At 39.4% G+C, this 13,681-nt stretch overlaps 1 protein-coding gene across 1 annotated transcript in view; it reads right to left on the bottom strand.

The window, feature by feature from the left end:
- LONRF3 (LON peptidase N-terminal domain and ring finger 3) overlaps positions 1-13,681 on the bottom strand; it is a 32,263-nt gene that overhangs the window by 15,462 nt on the left and 3,120 nt on the right. The window contains exons 2-7 of the mRNA XM_075184275.1: positions 5,815-5,933; positions 5,377-5,499; positions 4,196-4,345; positions 3,025-3,268; positions 2,561-2,645; positions 429-543 (exon numbers count right to left, since the gene is read on the bottom strand). Of these exons, the coding sequence (XP_075040376.1) occupies positions 429-543; positions 2,561-2,645; positions 3,025-3,268; positions 4,196-4,345; positions 5,377-5,499; positions 5,815-5,933 (836 nt within the window). The remainder of the gene's footprint in view (positions 1-428; positions 544-2,560; positions 2,646-3,024; positions 3,269-4,195; positions 4,346-5,376; positions 5,500-5,814; positions 5,934-13,681) is intronic.

Here is a 13,681-nt window from a genome sequence, read left to right as displayed (position 1 = left end):
ATGTTATTGAGGTTAATAATAGCCTAGGAGTGAAAATAAGCCCAAAAACTTGATTTTTTAACTTTTTATGTTTTTTTCAAAAAAAATCCGAATCCAATACCTTAAATCCGAACCGAGACCTTTCGTCAAGTGTTTTGCGAGACAAATCCGAACCTCAAAAATAACGAAAATCCGGATCCAAAACACGAGACCTCAAAAGTCGCCGGTGCACATCCCTAATTCTAATGCAGGCCTGGACAATCTGGCTCTTCTGTTGTTGTGAAACTACAAGCCCCAGCATGCTCTACCAGTAGAAAGCCAGCTGATAGCTGGCAGGGTATGCTGAGACTTGTAGTTTCTCAACACCTGGAGATCCACAGGTTGGCCAGGCCTGTTCTAATGGAATGGCAGAGAATAGCATTCAAGTCACTATAAAATTACAAACCAACCTCGCATAAGTCTTCTTTGCATAATGGACACTTGGGGTTGTGGTCGAGGCATCGTTCAAGACACTTGAGGCAATATGTGTGTCCACAGGGAGTGGTAACGGGTTCATACAGTAACCTGAGCCCAAAAGAGTAAAAAGAGAAAATAACAATCTTGTAACAAGACAAATAAGTTAGTGAATCATTCCTCTATCTGCAGTACAATGACGTCCTATACTGAACTGGAATCCTATTCTAATCCTATACCTATTGGAAGTTGTGGAATAAATAAAATCATTGTGTTCCAATAAGGAGATAGCAATTTTGGGTTGTAATAGGTGGGTAAAAAGCACCACTACGGCACAAACAGTACCAATTACAATATTACCATAAAGCTCTTTTCTTGATCTGAATGTGAAAGTTTTGTGTTGAAAAATAGAACTGGGTTAATTCCAGCTTGGTCTGTAGACTGGACACTGAGTTAATGGGCCATTAGATAATCTAATTGAGGAAAGAGCCTAGAACAAGTAATATTGTATAATCTGTCTGCTATCAAGACTCGCAGGAGGTCATTTACAAAGTTCACCCTTAGTTTTTGCAGCAGTGTAACTAGATGGTTTGCCCCATGCACACCTACTCTCTGTCCCTTATTGATTGCCCCGCAAACTATAAGTACACCTGGGTGTACACTGTGCAAAACTGTAACCATCACATCAGAGTGCACCCTCCTGCTACTTTAATCTCACCCCTAGTATTAAAGTAAATGCTTCTGTTTTTCTTCTAAAATACTGCCCAGTTTAACCTCATTAATGGCTTAATTTATATATAAAAGTGAGAAAACAAGGGCTTTTTTTTACACGTGAAAATTTAGTTTGTGTGAAGCTTTTCATTTACATTGGCTGCAGTGCAACATGGGAGGGGATGCAAAACAGCTCCCATTTAAGTACAGGATAAGACTCGAATCTTACAAAATTCAAGTTCTTTCAATGAATGAAAAAAGCTTTGTGCCTCTCTGCATTGCAAGAAATGCTCCTAAAATGTGCCTCCCCACCCCTCTCTCTCTCTCTCATTACAAGAATCTCACTCTGCAAAAGGAAACGTCATTTCTCCACTGCTCCTGACACAATGCGGCTCATCCATGCGCCTTCTGCGTACTTTGCTAGTAACTCATCCCAACTCCTCCCCTCAACCTGGACAAAGTTCTGTTCCTCCTGAAATCCTTGTTCCTTGGAGGCAATCTAGGTGAACTTTTTCAAAATGCTGAGCACAAGAGGTCCAAACTACTATTGTTCTGTATTATGCTTCATAAATGAAATCCACAGTATGTCATTGTGCACTTCATTGCTGTAGCAGATGGGAGCTTTCCTGTCCTCTACCCATCTGTATACTGAAGACATTAAATACTACTATCTACTATATACAGTATGTGCATATAAACACATTTGTGAAATTATTGCTACATATTTGTAAGACGTTCTTTCATTTTTTTGGGTCTCAGCAGAAAAAAGTAGTAGCTAGCATGAAGCGTGTTCATACCTACTTCATATATCCCATCTGCCCCCCTTTGGACCTAAACCCCCCTTTAAATCCTTCCAAATAGCCCCACTTTGGGGGCTGATGTAGTCTGTTTGACTTCAAAGAGAATAGCATCCCCTAGATTAGTGTTGGCTAACCTGTGACACTCCCGGTGTTGTGAAACTACAAGTCCCAGCATACTCTTACAACAAGCTGCTATATATTGGCAAAGTATGCTGGGACTTGTAGTTTCACAACACCTGGAATGTCACAGGTTAGCCAACGCTGCCCTAGATATTAGTATATAGTACAGGCCTGGCCAACCTAAGGCTCTCCAGGTGTGAAACTACAAGACTGCAGCATGTTTTGCCAGTAGATAGCCAGCCAATAGCTGCAGATCATGCTGGGATTTGTAGTTTCACAGCACCTGAGACCCACAGGTTGGCCAGGCCTGATAAAGTATATTGCTTTGCTGTGTTGTAGAGAAAAAGTTATGTTGTAGATATGTGTACCTGTCTATGAATAAAAAGAAACCAAAAGTATAACTTTTTTATAAAAATGTATGTGTCTGGCTGTATCAAATATTGATCTAAATAATCCCTGGTCTTGTCAGCAAGAGTTCTAGATGAAAGAATGAATACCTCATACATAGAGAGCAGTCCAGATCTGATGGGTCCACAAAGGAGATGGAGGAGTCTTTGTCAGTACCGTCAACTGCTGTTGTGTCTGTTGCAATAGAATGTAAAAATATATTCAGTTAAAAATATTCTCCTATACTAGTATGATTTAACCATCCCCTCATTTATGGCTACTGGTGATTTTGTGCAAACGTTATATGAATGCTTGCGATGGCAGTCATACCTGGGATATCTTTGGCTCAGGAATTTTTTTTTTTTTTTAAAGGAACCATTTTGCATTTTTATATAACATTTCTATCATTTTAATTACCCTGTGTTTTATGCCATTTACATTTCCACAAAGACCAAGGGGGCCAACAGAGGCTGACACTCTTTGTGTAGAGTAATATATGAGCCGCGCTAACAAGATTCCCATTTTGTCCTCATTGGCCGATATTTTTAAATCACACTTGTTGAGCAGTTCTCACCTCTTTTTAGGAGTTTGCTGGGCAGCTCTAAGCCTTGTAATGCGCTTGTTTCATCAGAACACAGCTTTCTCTTTAATAAGTGGCACTTCAGAGGGATATTCATGGACGCCTCTGCTGTTGGCGTCTCTTTATTCTCCACATCAACTTTATTTTCTGCAGGCCTTAATAATTTCCAAGTAGTGTTGCATCCTGGGAGGACATTTTGCTCCGGTAATGTTAAGGTTTTTTTGTATTCCATGTTAGCCTGACCAGGAAAAAAAGCAAATGTTTTTTTTTTAACACATAAGACTTGTGCTTCAAGGCATAATATTTCTCTTTCAACTTTTATTTCATTTTGATGGTCTAATAATATTCCTTGTTTGCTATGAATCTTTTTTTCTTTCCTCTATCATTCTTATCTATCACCTTTTATAGCCCATACTTTTTCATTGTTGTCAGCTCCCTTTCTCTCACTCCATCAAAATCTAACTTCCTTTCATTACACTGTAACCATCTTCCCTTTCTTATCACTTTAGAGATCTTGCCTCTACTCACACTACACTTCTGTTAATAATTTGGCATTTTTTTGCTATGCTATCCTCACAGAACAGGGCAGTAACTTTTTATTAAGTTGAGTATACTTATGACAGACTTGTGTCCTTTTGATAACTAAAGACTAATATAACTTTATATTAAATGCATGGGATTCCCCACCTGACTTAATGATTGATCAAACCATCAAATCCAACCTATAATGCTGACAACTGCTCACAAAGCACATAGCACACCAAAAACACCGTCCATAAAAAGTAAATCTGTCACTGATCATCAATGTGAGGATCTCGACATACAACTCATTTCATGAAATAGGCCTGGCCAACCTGTGCCTCTCCAGGTGTTGTGAAACTACAAGCCCCAGAATGCTTTGTCAGTAGATAGCCAGAGGATAACTGGCAGGGCATGCTGGGAGTTGCAGTTTCACAACACCTGGAGAGCCGCAGGGTGGCCACGCCTGTTATAACAGATCCATCTGCAGAAACAAGTACAGCTATCTTTGCTCATGAAATTTACACTGGGATGCTAAGACATTCCTTAGGAATAATATATATATATATATAAAGCTCCGTGTTCCTGTCATAGAAAGCTAAGTATTCAGATATTCCAAAAAATAAAAAAAAGACACTTAGCTTACCCTACACGACCTCTGTGTGTTACTGCTGGGCTCGGAGTTGCTTAGTGAATTCATTAGACATCCCTTTATCCTCGAGGGATGTGGAATCATCTGCAGAATATCCAGGAAGTCTCCCTGACTGTGTCCAGGACTTAACAAGTTAAGCAACAACTGTAGGTACAATAAAGAAGTAAATGTACATCGCTTAAATAACTGTTCAACATTATCATTGGAAGCAGACGTTATCTAAACTAAAAATACATACTTATATGTTTTGTGGCAAAAACTATTAAAATGAGTATACCATATAACAGAAGGTATGCAGATACAAGTAAGTAACTGCCGCTTTAAGCATTGTCCTAACAGCTTCTAGGACTGGAGAAACACAAAAACACATTTTCGTATCTGAACCATAAAATACATTCTTCACTGACTTTACTCTGCAGCTTTTAAAGTGATGTATAAAAAGAGAAATCTACTCAGTTTACCTCCCACCTCATCACATAAAGCTATAATCACCCACACACCTTATAAAGGAATCTTATAGAGAATGAATAAAATAACCTTCAATACTGAAATATAGCTTGTTTGTTATAGGTGTAACATCATCGCTGTCAATGCCCCCTGTATGAATTTATCAATCTGCAGTTTGTACATAGCGATTCAGTTGCCTAGCAGCCAATCATACAAGTGTAGGCTCTTCCTTGCCCCAGGGTGATGCAATAGCACCCTGCTAACCAGTTTTAAAAATATTTGATAGACCAGATGCCATGTTAGATAGATTTAGTTAAATGTGTTGTATATCTTGCCTGCATTAAATGCTGATTGATGCTTTTGACAGAGATCGCCCAGAAGTGGGAGGTGGTGCAGGAGTGTCATATGGGCCAGATATGAACCACTCACAACCAATCATATGCTGCCTCCTGTGACAATCCCGATCCTTTCAAACGTTTGGCTCTTCAAGGTTAAAAGCAGTGATCAGTATTAACAGCAAGGGAAATGTACAACCCCCTTAAGGGCAAGGTATCATCTTTGTATAATTAAAGTACTGAGATGGCCTTATGGCTGGGCCATCATTGATATAGAGTTCTATACTCCAGGATTTGATGGCTGAAGCACTTTTCAGAACCTACTGAATGGATTATTACGGTAGACTGTAAAGCATAGTTGCTTTGGGCACAATATAAAATTGTTTAGGTTACCTTTTGAGCTTCTGATTTTGCAGTCTTATTCTCTGTATCAAGTACAAGACAAAAAATAAATTCTTTTAAAGCATCTTCAGTTTTTCCCAGGTTTGCCAATGCTTGTGCCTTGCTCAGATGCCCCTACATAAAAAATAAAGAGCCACACATTGTATAACAAAACAAAAAAAAGTCAACAGGCAAAAATACCAGGAAATATATTGCTTTATCCATAAAGACCAACATTCCTGAATGGAAACTTGGGCACATTAGGCCATGCCCAGATCCAACCCAAACCACTCCCTGATCTGCCCATACAATGCCCATCTCTGCTTCTATATTTCACATGATATACTACAATGGATATAGGCATACATGCCAACATTCCCCATTTCCGTAGGATAAATGCATACTAGTTATACATACTATGCAGCTATTTATATAAAATGAAATACTCACTTTTAACCAATATGGCTGCAGCTTGCAAGCGGTGTCCGCATCCTCCAGTGCCAATTCATAAGACTTTAGACTGAGGTGTATCATAGAACGGTTGATATACAGTAAATGGTCAAGTGATACTGAAACACAGACAAACACAGAACAGCATGAGTGTTAACTTGTAAGAAATGCTAATGTAAAGTATGTAGTATACATAGTTTGTAGGGATGGACCCAGTGGTGGAAGTGGGGGTGTCATAGGCAAACTGAGGGGGGGGGGGACCTAGTGCCTGGAAACCCTCCTTCAAGCCTGGGGCACTGTATAATTGAGGCGGCTGGACCCTACCCTCACTTCACACGGCTCTGCTTGAAGAGGTAAAGCTGTGTGCGCCTAACAGTAGTGCACGCAGCATTGCCCATGTATATTATGAGGATAGGAAGATTTGGAGAGCAGCCAAGCACTGTCTAAAATTATAGCCATGCCCCTGTGCATGCTGGTCACGCCCACTCGTAGCATGGTGTGGAAACCCCCCTGTACAAATCCTGCGTTTGCCCCTGGGTGTATACAGTGGTATGCCATACCTCCACTTCTCCTACTGCCTTCATTGTAACACTATCACATTCCATTCAGTTACAATCAATCCCATTACATTTTTTATACCGCCACTTCTAAATTTCCACTTAAACCACTGGATGGACCTAAATGTTTCATAGCCTGAAGCAACCTATTGCCTGCATACAGCTGTAGTAGCCAGTTTGAGAGCTGAAACAACATTCCTGATACTGCAGTATATCTCTTCTCTTGGAAAACGTGATCACATCACTGACAGTGCTATCACCTGTCATTCTCCCTGGCTGCTTTCTCTGTGTGTAGATCACAGGTGCATGTTAAGATACACCCTTCTTATGCCTCACACAAACAAAATAATCTCTTTAGATAACAAATGCAATTATGTTTATTCAGTAATAGATTTATCATTCATAAAAAAACACTTATTTAGAAAATTTAAATTATTAGAGTCATTTTTTTATTTTTAGTCACTAATTCCTGCCTGAGCAAGTCCCTCACTCAGTCTCTCCAATCAGCAGACTTCTATTTGGATGGACATCACTGATAGCCAAAAAGGAGCTTGGTGACTGCTTCAAACAGCATTAATTACCAATTTACATAGTTCACTATAGAAAACAAGCACTTTGCCTAACGTCTCATATCCCACATCTAAGTTAGATTTAAAATTTTAGCAAATCCGGTAACCTCCTCTGTCATTGTTTGTCATTATATTGTCTGTCATAATGTACAGTGCTGACGATTAGGTTAACACTATATAAAGATAGGATAATACGAACATTCACTTTCATAATTACACATGAATCTTCATTTTAGAGGAAATGCTGTATATTTTTCATGGAAACACAATCTGGATAGTATTCACATATTTGGATAATTAACAATGATTTTAATGAGTTTTTATCACAGAGTCAACTTCACCAGGGATACGTGTAATTAATGGGGCTAACATCTACTTTATTTGTATTTGAGATCTGTAAAACCACAATACACAATAATTAGAGCATTTGAGCGTCTGTTCCCAAGTACCATTACTGCATGGATGACCGCAGTAGCATTGTATAGCCCACTGATTTACTGACTGCTGGGAGACTTGAGAGATGATATTGAAACCTGTACAAAGTCAGGTTATACAATTGGTTTTTTTCTCCCTTGGCTCCTCTGGCTGAAATTAGCACATTAATGGAAGTGAAAAACATTTAAATCCAAGTGGAGTGTTTTAGCGGACATACTTTACAATGCTTTTATCGTTTATATTTTCCTTTTAACTTTCTCATCTTTCTGTATGCAAAATCTGTTTGGGCTATGTGAACTCAACTTCAAGCTTGTACTCCGATTTCATCTCATGTAATCTAATGCTTCTAAACACGTGAGGGCCCCCTTGCGGGACAAAAGTAGAATATCGTGTTGCCCGCCGCTGGTTTAATTGTCATCCAGTGTTAAGCTGAATATGTGATCGGGTTTGTCTTTGTTTCGCTCTAAGGGGCCTAATTATCAAAGGTTTCCCCCCTGTAAAATCCCAGAAAACTGATTAAACACTAAATTGCTATTTATGATTGTAGCATCGCAGCAGATATCATAGATAGCTGCTGCTTTGCATTTCTTATCACTTTACTGAGCACTCCCCATAACAATGTATGGGGAGTGCTCAGTAACGCTATTTTTCAATAAATAAAATTAACTTTTCAATCATGTTAATGTACTTCAGCTGAAGCTGGCGTACATTATCATAATTGAAAAATTTCAGTGCTGACAGCTCTGCTCCAAAGAGCTGAACAGGACAGCGCATGTGTGGAGGAATCACATGATCCCTCCCTGTCACTCACCGCTCACTCTCTGCAACTATAATTGCTGAGAGAGAGCAGAGATGTCTGTGCGCATGCCCGAGGGTTTCACTGGGCGCATGCGCACTGGAGTTAGAAGAGGAGCCCCGTTGACCGCATGCTGCTTCGGGAACAAAAAGGCAGTGGTAACCACTGGCAAGTATGATTTCCACTTCACAGGAACAGCAGTTTTTCGGAACTGCTGTTCCTGTGTTGCTTTTTTAATAAATATGAGAAACGGTTCAATCCTTATCAATGCGATAAGGATTGAAAACTATTTTTCATATTTTAAGAGTGTTGATAAATGTGCCCCTAGACATGGAAAAGGTCACCGCCAGTCATCCTGCTCATCTAGTACCGCGGAAATACCTGTTCTGATAATATCTTCTCAAAAATGAAAATAGAAAAAAAAAATCATGTTGCAAGTTTTTCTTTAGTTGAATGGGGATATAGGAGAGATATAACTGTTATATATTAAATAATATAGTACATATAATATAATACGTTTTTTCTAAGCTTTTATTTGTTTGTTTAAACAGTGGAACGGGAAGCGAAACCGAACTCCGAGTCCCACGCCTGCACCAGGCCTCCAAGCGTGCTTAGTATAGCTGAATGGAAGCCTACAGAGCGATAAGTTACTTTTATTGTTCAGCTGCCACAGTGATTAAATAGTGGAAGCGATAACTCATTTTTATCTCCGCAATGAGCTACAATAAAGAAAATAAGTAAATAGAGCTCAGGAGAGGCATTGACAATCTGAACAAAAATTTGTGTATGATCGTTATCTATATTGCCTTTATTTATATAGTGCCAACATGGACTGGGGGGGAACCACAGCACCCATAGAAACCCAGGCAAATATGGAGAGAACACGGTTATGGATATGATCAACATAGAACCCATGGTTCCAGCACGGTGAGGCAGCAATACTAACCACTGTGCCACTGTTCTGCCCTATGTGCAGTTTACTATATATTGTAGTAGAAAGGAGCTCAAATTTAATGACAGTGTCCACATAAGATAAATATGTATCTCTTTTATTATGGACACTCAGGTGTACTGACTGGACAATATATAAATGAAAGAACATTAAATGTTTACTGCTGAGAATTCAGTGGCTCAATTAAATAAGTTAACCAGAAAAGAGCCCTCATGTGGTCTGAGTATTTCATATTCAATACCTAAATACGTTAATGATCCAATGCTAGTAATGGTATTAATAAGAAGGATGCTCATTAAATTCTAATTATCATTCTCCCATTACTGTATATATTTCAGCTGAATAGTCACCTGTGAAGGAAAGTCTACAACCATTTATATAATTAAGTAGCCCTTCATAGTGTGCAATAACAAAGAGAAATGTAACAGAGAGGCAGCCAAGTGTTCTAGTAAAAAGTAAATAGTTTAAATCTGGATTTTTGAACGCCCATCTTCAGGTACCCCCAACAGGCAGGTTTTCAGAAATATCTGCACAGATTAATGAATCTATCTTAAGAATAAATCCACCCAAATCAAAACATTTAGTTTAGTGTTGGATGGATACACGTAATAAATAAAATAGGGAAATATACTTCCCTCTGCTCCCGGGAGAGCAAGCCACTCTCCCTTGTCCTACCCACAAGGGATGGGAGGGGTGGCTTAATGATACAATATGCATGTATTGCGGGCCGGGGCCAAAATAACGTTAATCACCACCCCCGATTCCCACCGCAGTTGTCACTTGACCTTCCCTCTGGAATCTCCAAGAAAGAAGTTAGAGAATGTTGGCAAATATGTGTGATACCCCTGTCAAACTGACGCGGGAAGATTGTGATGTCAGATGCACCGCTACACAAAACATAGTTCATCAACCAGTTGTGGTGGTAATCCGTGGTTATACCACTTCTCCTGTATGTTTTTAGAACTTTACAACATTCCCATGTTATAGTGTGTATTATTTTATTCAAAGTGGTTGGGTCTTGGAGTTTCCCTGCAGTTTGGAGCACAGTGCACAAAATGTACTAAAGACCCCATATTTCACAATGTTCAATCTGCATTTCCCTGTTTATCATATTGAGTAGCAGAACGCATCCTAGTGACTGCCAGTGTAGCAGAACGCATCCCAGTGACTGCCAGTGTAGCAGCACGCATCCCAGTGACTGCCAGTGTAGCAGCACGCATCCCAGTGATTGGCAGTGTAGCAGCACGCATCCCAGTGACTGCCAGTGTAGCAGAACGCATCCCAGTGATTGGCAGTGTAGCAGCACGCATCCCAGTGACTGCCAGTGTAGCAGAACGCATCCCAGTGATTGGCAGTGTAGCAGAACGCATCCCAGTGATTGGCAGTGTAGCAGCACGCATCCCAGTGATTGGCAGTGTAGCAGACTGCATCCCAGTGATTGGCAGTGTAGCAGAACGCATCCCAGTGACTGCCAGTGTAGCAGCACAAATTTGTTATGTGCTGACCGTCACAGACCACGTCACTTACATATCAAACCATTGGTTCACACAATTGCAAATTTCCAGTTCAAAAACAATTTTGGTTCGGTTTGTAGTAATCAGATATTTTTTCAATTTCCATTTTATACAAATATAATAACATGTTGGTTTATTGCTGTTTGCTTGGGAAGAGTTGCAGAGGGAGTCAGCTCAGAACTATGTATTTGCATATTTGTGAACATTCTACAATAAACGGTCAGGACAGAACTGGCCAAGCCCCTGAAATTCCACACCATACGATAAATCATATTGCATTTTGTCTGCAGGAAACCAGGACTGTCCTATGAAAAACAAGACTGTCAGGGTGCCATATTCAATACTATCTCAATGAAATAACTGGGCTCAATTCATTAGTCGATTAAAAACCAACCTTTATCATCAATTAAATTCAACACCCGCAAATATTACTCTCCTTCTATCACCTACAGCAAGACTCCCGCTGAATTAATAATGCCAGATTAACAGCCATCAATGAAATCAGCACAGGCAACTGTGTTATAGGCAAATACACAATGGGCACAATACACTTTCATTAAAGAAAGGAAACCAAAAACATTTGTACTTTTGCACCTTGGCAAAACCGTGTTGCATTGGAGGGGGATGTAAATTTAAAATGTGAGGACAGATTTATATTTGGGGTAGGGCATGTCCTAGATCATCTTTAGATTTCAATCTACAAATATGCTATCAAGTATTTGTGTGCTGCATGAACAAAAATGGAGAGTATTTAACTTATGCGCAAAATAAAAAACTAATTTGCACCCCTTGCATTGTAACATGGTTTTGAATCAGGTCCAATATGTATTGGACGAGACTTGTTGTTAGGTCTGTAATTGAGCACAGGTTAGTTTTATCAGAAAGGCACCGGAAAATACAGAAGCAGATGTGTGTAGAAAACAATCTGAACCACTAAGCATTGATTGTTTCATTGCAGAAAAACTAGATGAATTAGAAAGTTTGCAAACACTGTACAGAGGTTCTGTACAGCTTTCCACATATAAATCCATTTAGCCAGCTGCTATTAACATTTACCAGCTCGTTTTAAAGGCTATGACCATTTTCTTAGAGTATTTATTTTTAAATGCTACATTCTTGGTAGTCTTTCATGATCCCACATGACAATGGACAATTTTAATGTTGTTGCCATAGAAATCAATGACTCATATTACCACCAACATTTCCAATGCATTTCACGCATGTTCTCCCTAGGTAAAGACACCAGTGCTGAAGAGTTCAAAATATGCTCACTTGGAAGCGTCAACATATCTGCTTTATTATTAAGCTGGTCACACACAGAGCGATCGGTGGCAATATTGGCCACCAGGTCCCATGTTGCTGCTTATGTGGCCCTGACATAAACACAGAGCATCAGAGTAATCTGATCAAAGTTAATTGGATCTTCGGATCACATTTAGGGGTATATTTACTAAACTGTGGGTTTGAAAAAGTAGAGATGTTGCCTATAGCAACCAATCAGATTCTAGCTGTTATTTTGTAGAATGTGCTACATAAATGAAAGCTAGAATCTGATTGGTTGCTATAGGCAACATCTTCACTTTTTCAAACCCGCAGTTTAGTGAAAATACCCCCTAGATCCCTTCACGTGGTCCATAAATTTATTTGCTTGGAGCTCTGGCATATGATCATTCCTGTCTGGCTTTTAAGATGTGTATGTTGAAGGAATGTGTGTTGGGGCAAATTATAACTTTGGGTACTTTAACAGGACCACAGCACCATGATTGATGGCTCTGATTGAAAAATATGACAGAGTAAATTATTGTTACATTGACCCATTTTAGAAGTGGAAGAAGCTTATTGATACATAATTTAACTTTGTAACAGTACTCATTAGTAATTAGAGGAGCCTGATACAGCTTATCTATATGTGTCAGTTTCATACATGCTAATTACTTTGCCACTAATTGTACTACATGCTTATATAATCTGTCTATTATGTGGTGAAATGTGTAACTTGAAAGGAAATAAATCAGTTTCTCACTAGCAAATATCAACAAAGTATGTTACCATGGCAGCCAGAGTCTCATAGATGGAACAAAACAACTTAGCATTTGATAGTAACGTACATTCTGCTGCCCTTCACATTACTTTCATTGATAGCAAAAGACAAATTGTGTGATAAAAAAAAATCCCTGCTCGCTGTTACAATTAAATGAGAAGTCTGTGTAACGGATTGACTACACAAGGAAAGTGGATTATTCATGGCCTATGATGATCTACCTTAGCTGTCCTAGACTATCAGGGTATTTTTCAGATTTGGTGCAATGAAAAGGTTGGTGTTGCTTATTGGAAGGAGTCTGATTCAAATCGTATTCTTCGTAGTGTACGTTAGAAAAATTAAAAGTTTAATTGGTTGTTGTAGGCAATATCACCTTTTTCATTGCACAAGTTTTCATAAATGTCTCCATATGTGTTTCTGATTCTACACTGAATACCTGCATTGATCCCTTGTATCTTGCAACACTATAATGGTATGTGATATCATATCCTGCCCTGTAATATCTGTTACTGTCACAGAAATATAAGACTCCTTTGTTGGATAGCTTACAAGTGTTGGTTATAGTTGATGTTTGTTCACTGTAACAAGTTGTAAATGATCCAACTGTAAAATAGGGTGTTAATTTGTATTAGTGCAGTGGGGTTGGGACGATGGTGGTTTAGAGAAGTGACATCCAATTAGATTTTAACCAGCAGGATGCAGTCGTTTCTTGTTAACCCTTCTACACTTAAACCGCAGCCAATAGGGAACTTCTTACATACACCCCCAGACTGCATGCGCACCTTCATCAAAAGTTGGTGGTGCACGCACAGCCTAGGAGGAGTGTGCCTGTGTGGACAAATAAGAAGCTATTGATCCAATAATCAGTCACTTCCCCCAGCATAACCCCATCCGTCCTCTACCACGATCACTGCCAGGTCCTGTTGCCTACTGCCTGCTTATCCACTCCTCTCTCCTCCACCTATGTGCCCATGAATCATGCCACTCGAATATTCTGTAAAAC

The sequence above is a fragment of the Mixophyes fleayi genome, chromosome 9 (assembly GCF_038048845.1).
Source record: "Mixophyes fleayi isolate aMixFle1 chromosome 9, aMixFle1.hap1, whole genome shotgun sequence".
NCBI classification, from domain to species: Eukaryota; Metazoa; Chordata; class Amphibia; order Anura; family Limnodynastidae; genus Mixophyes; species Mixophyes fleayi.
This window is presented reverse-complemented; position numbering and strand designations above follow the sequence as displayed.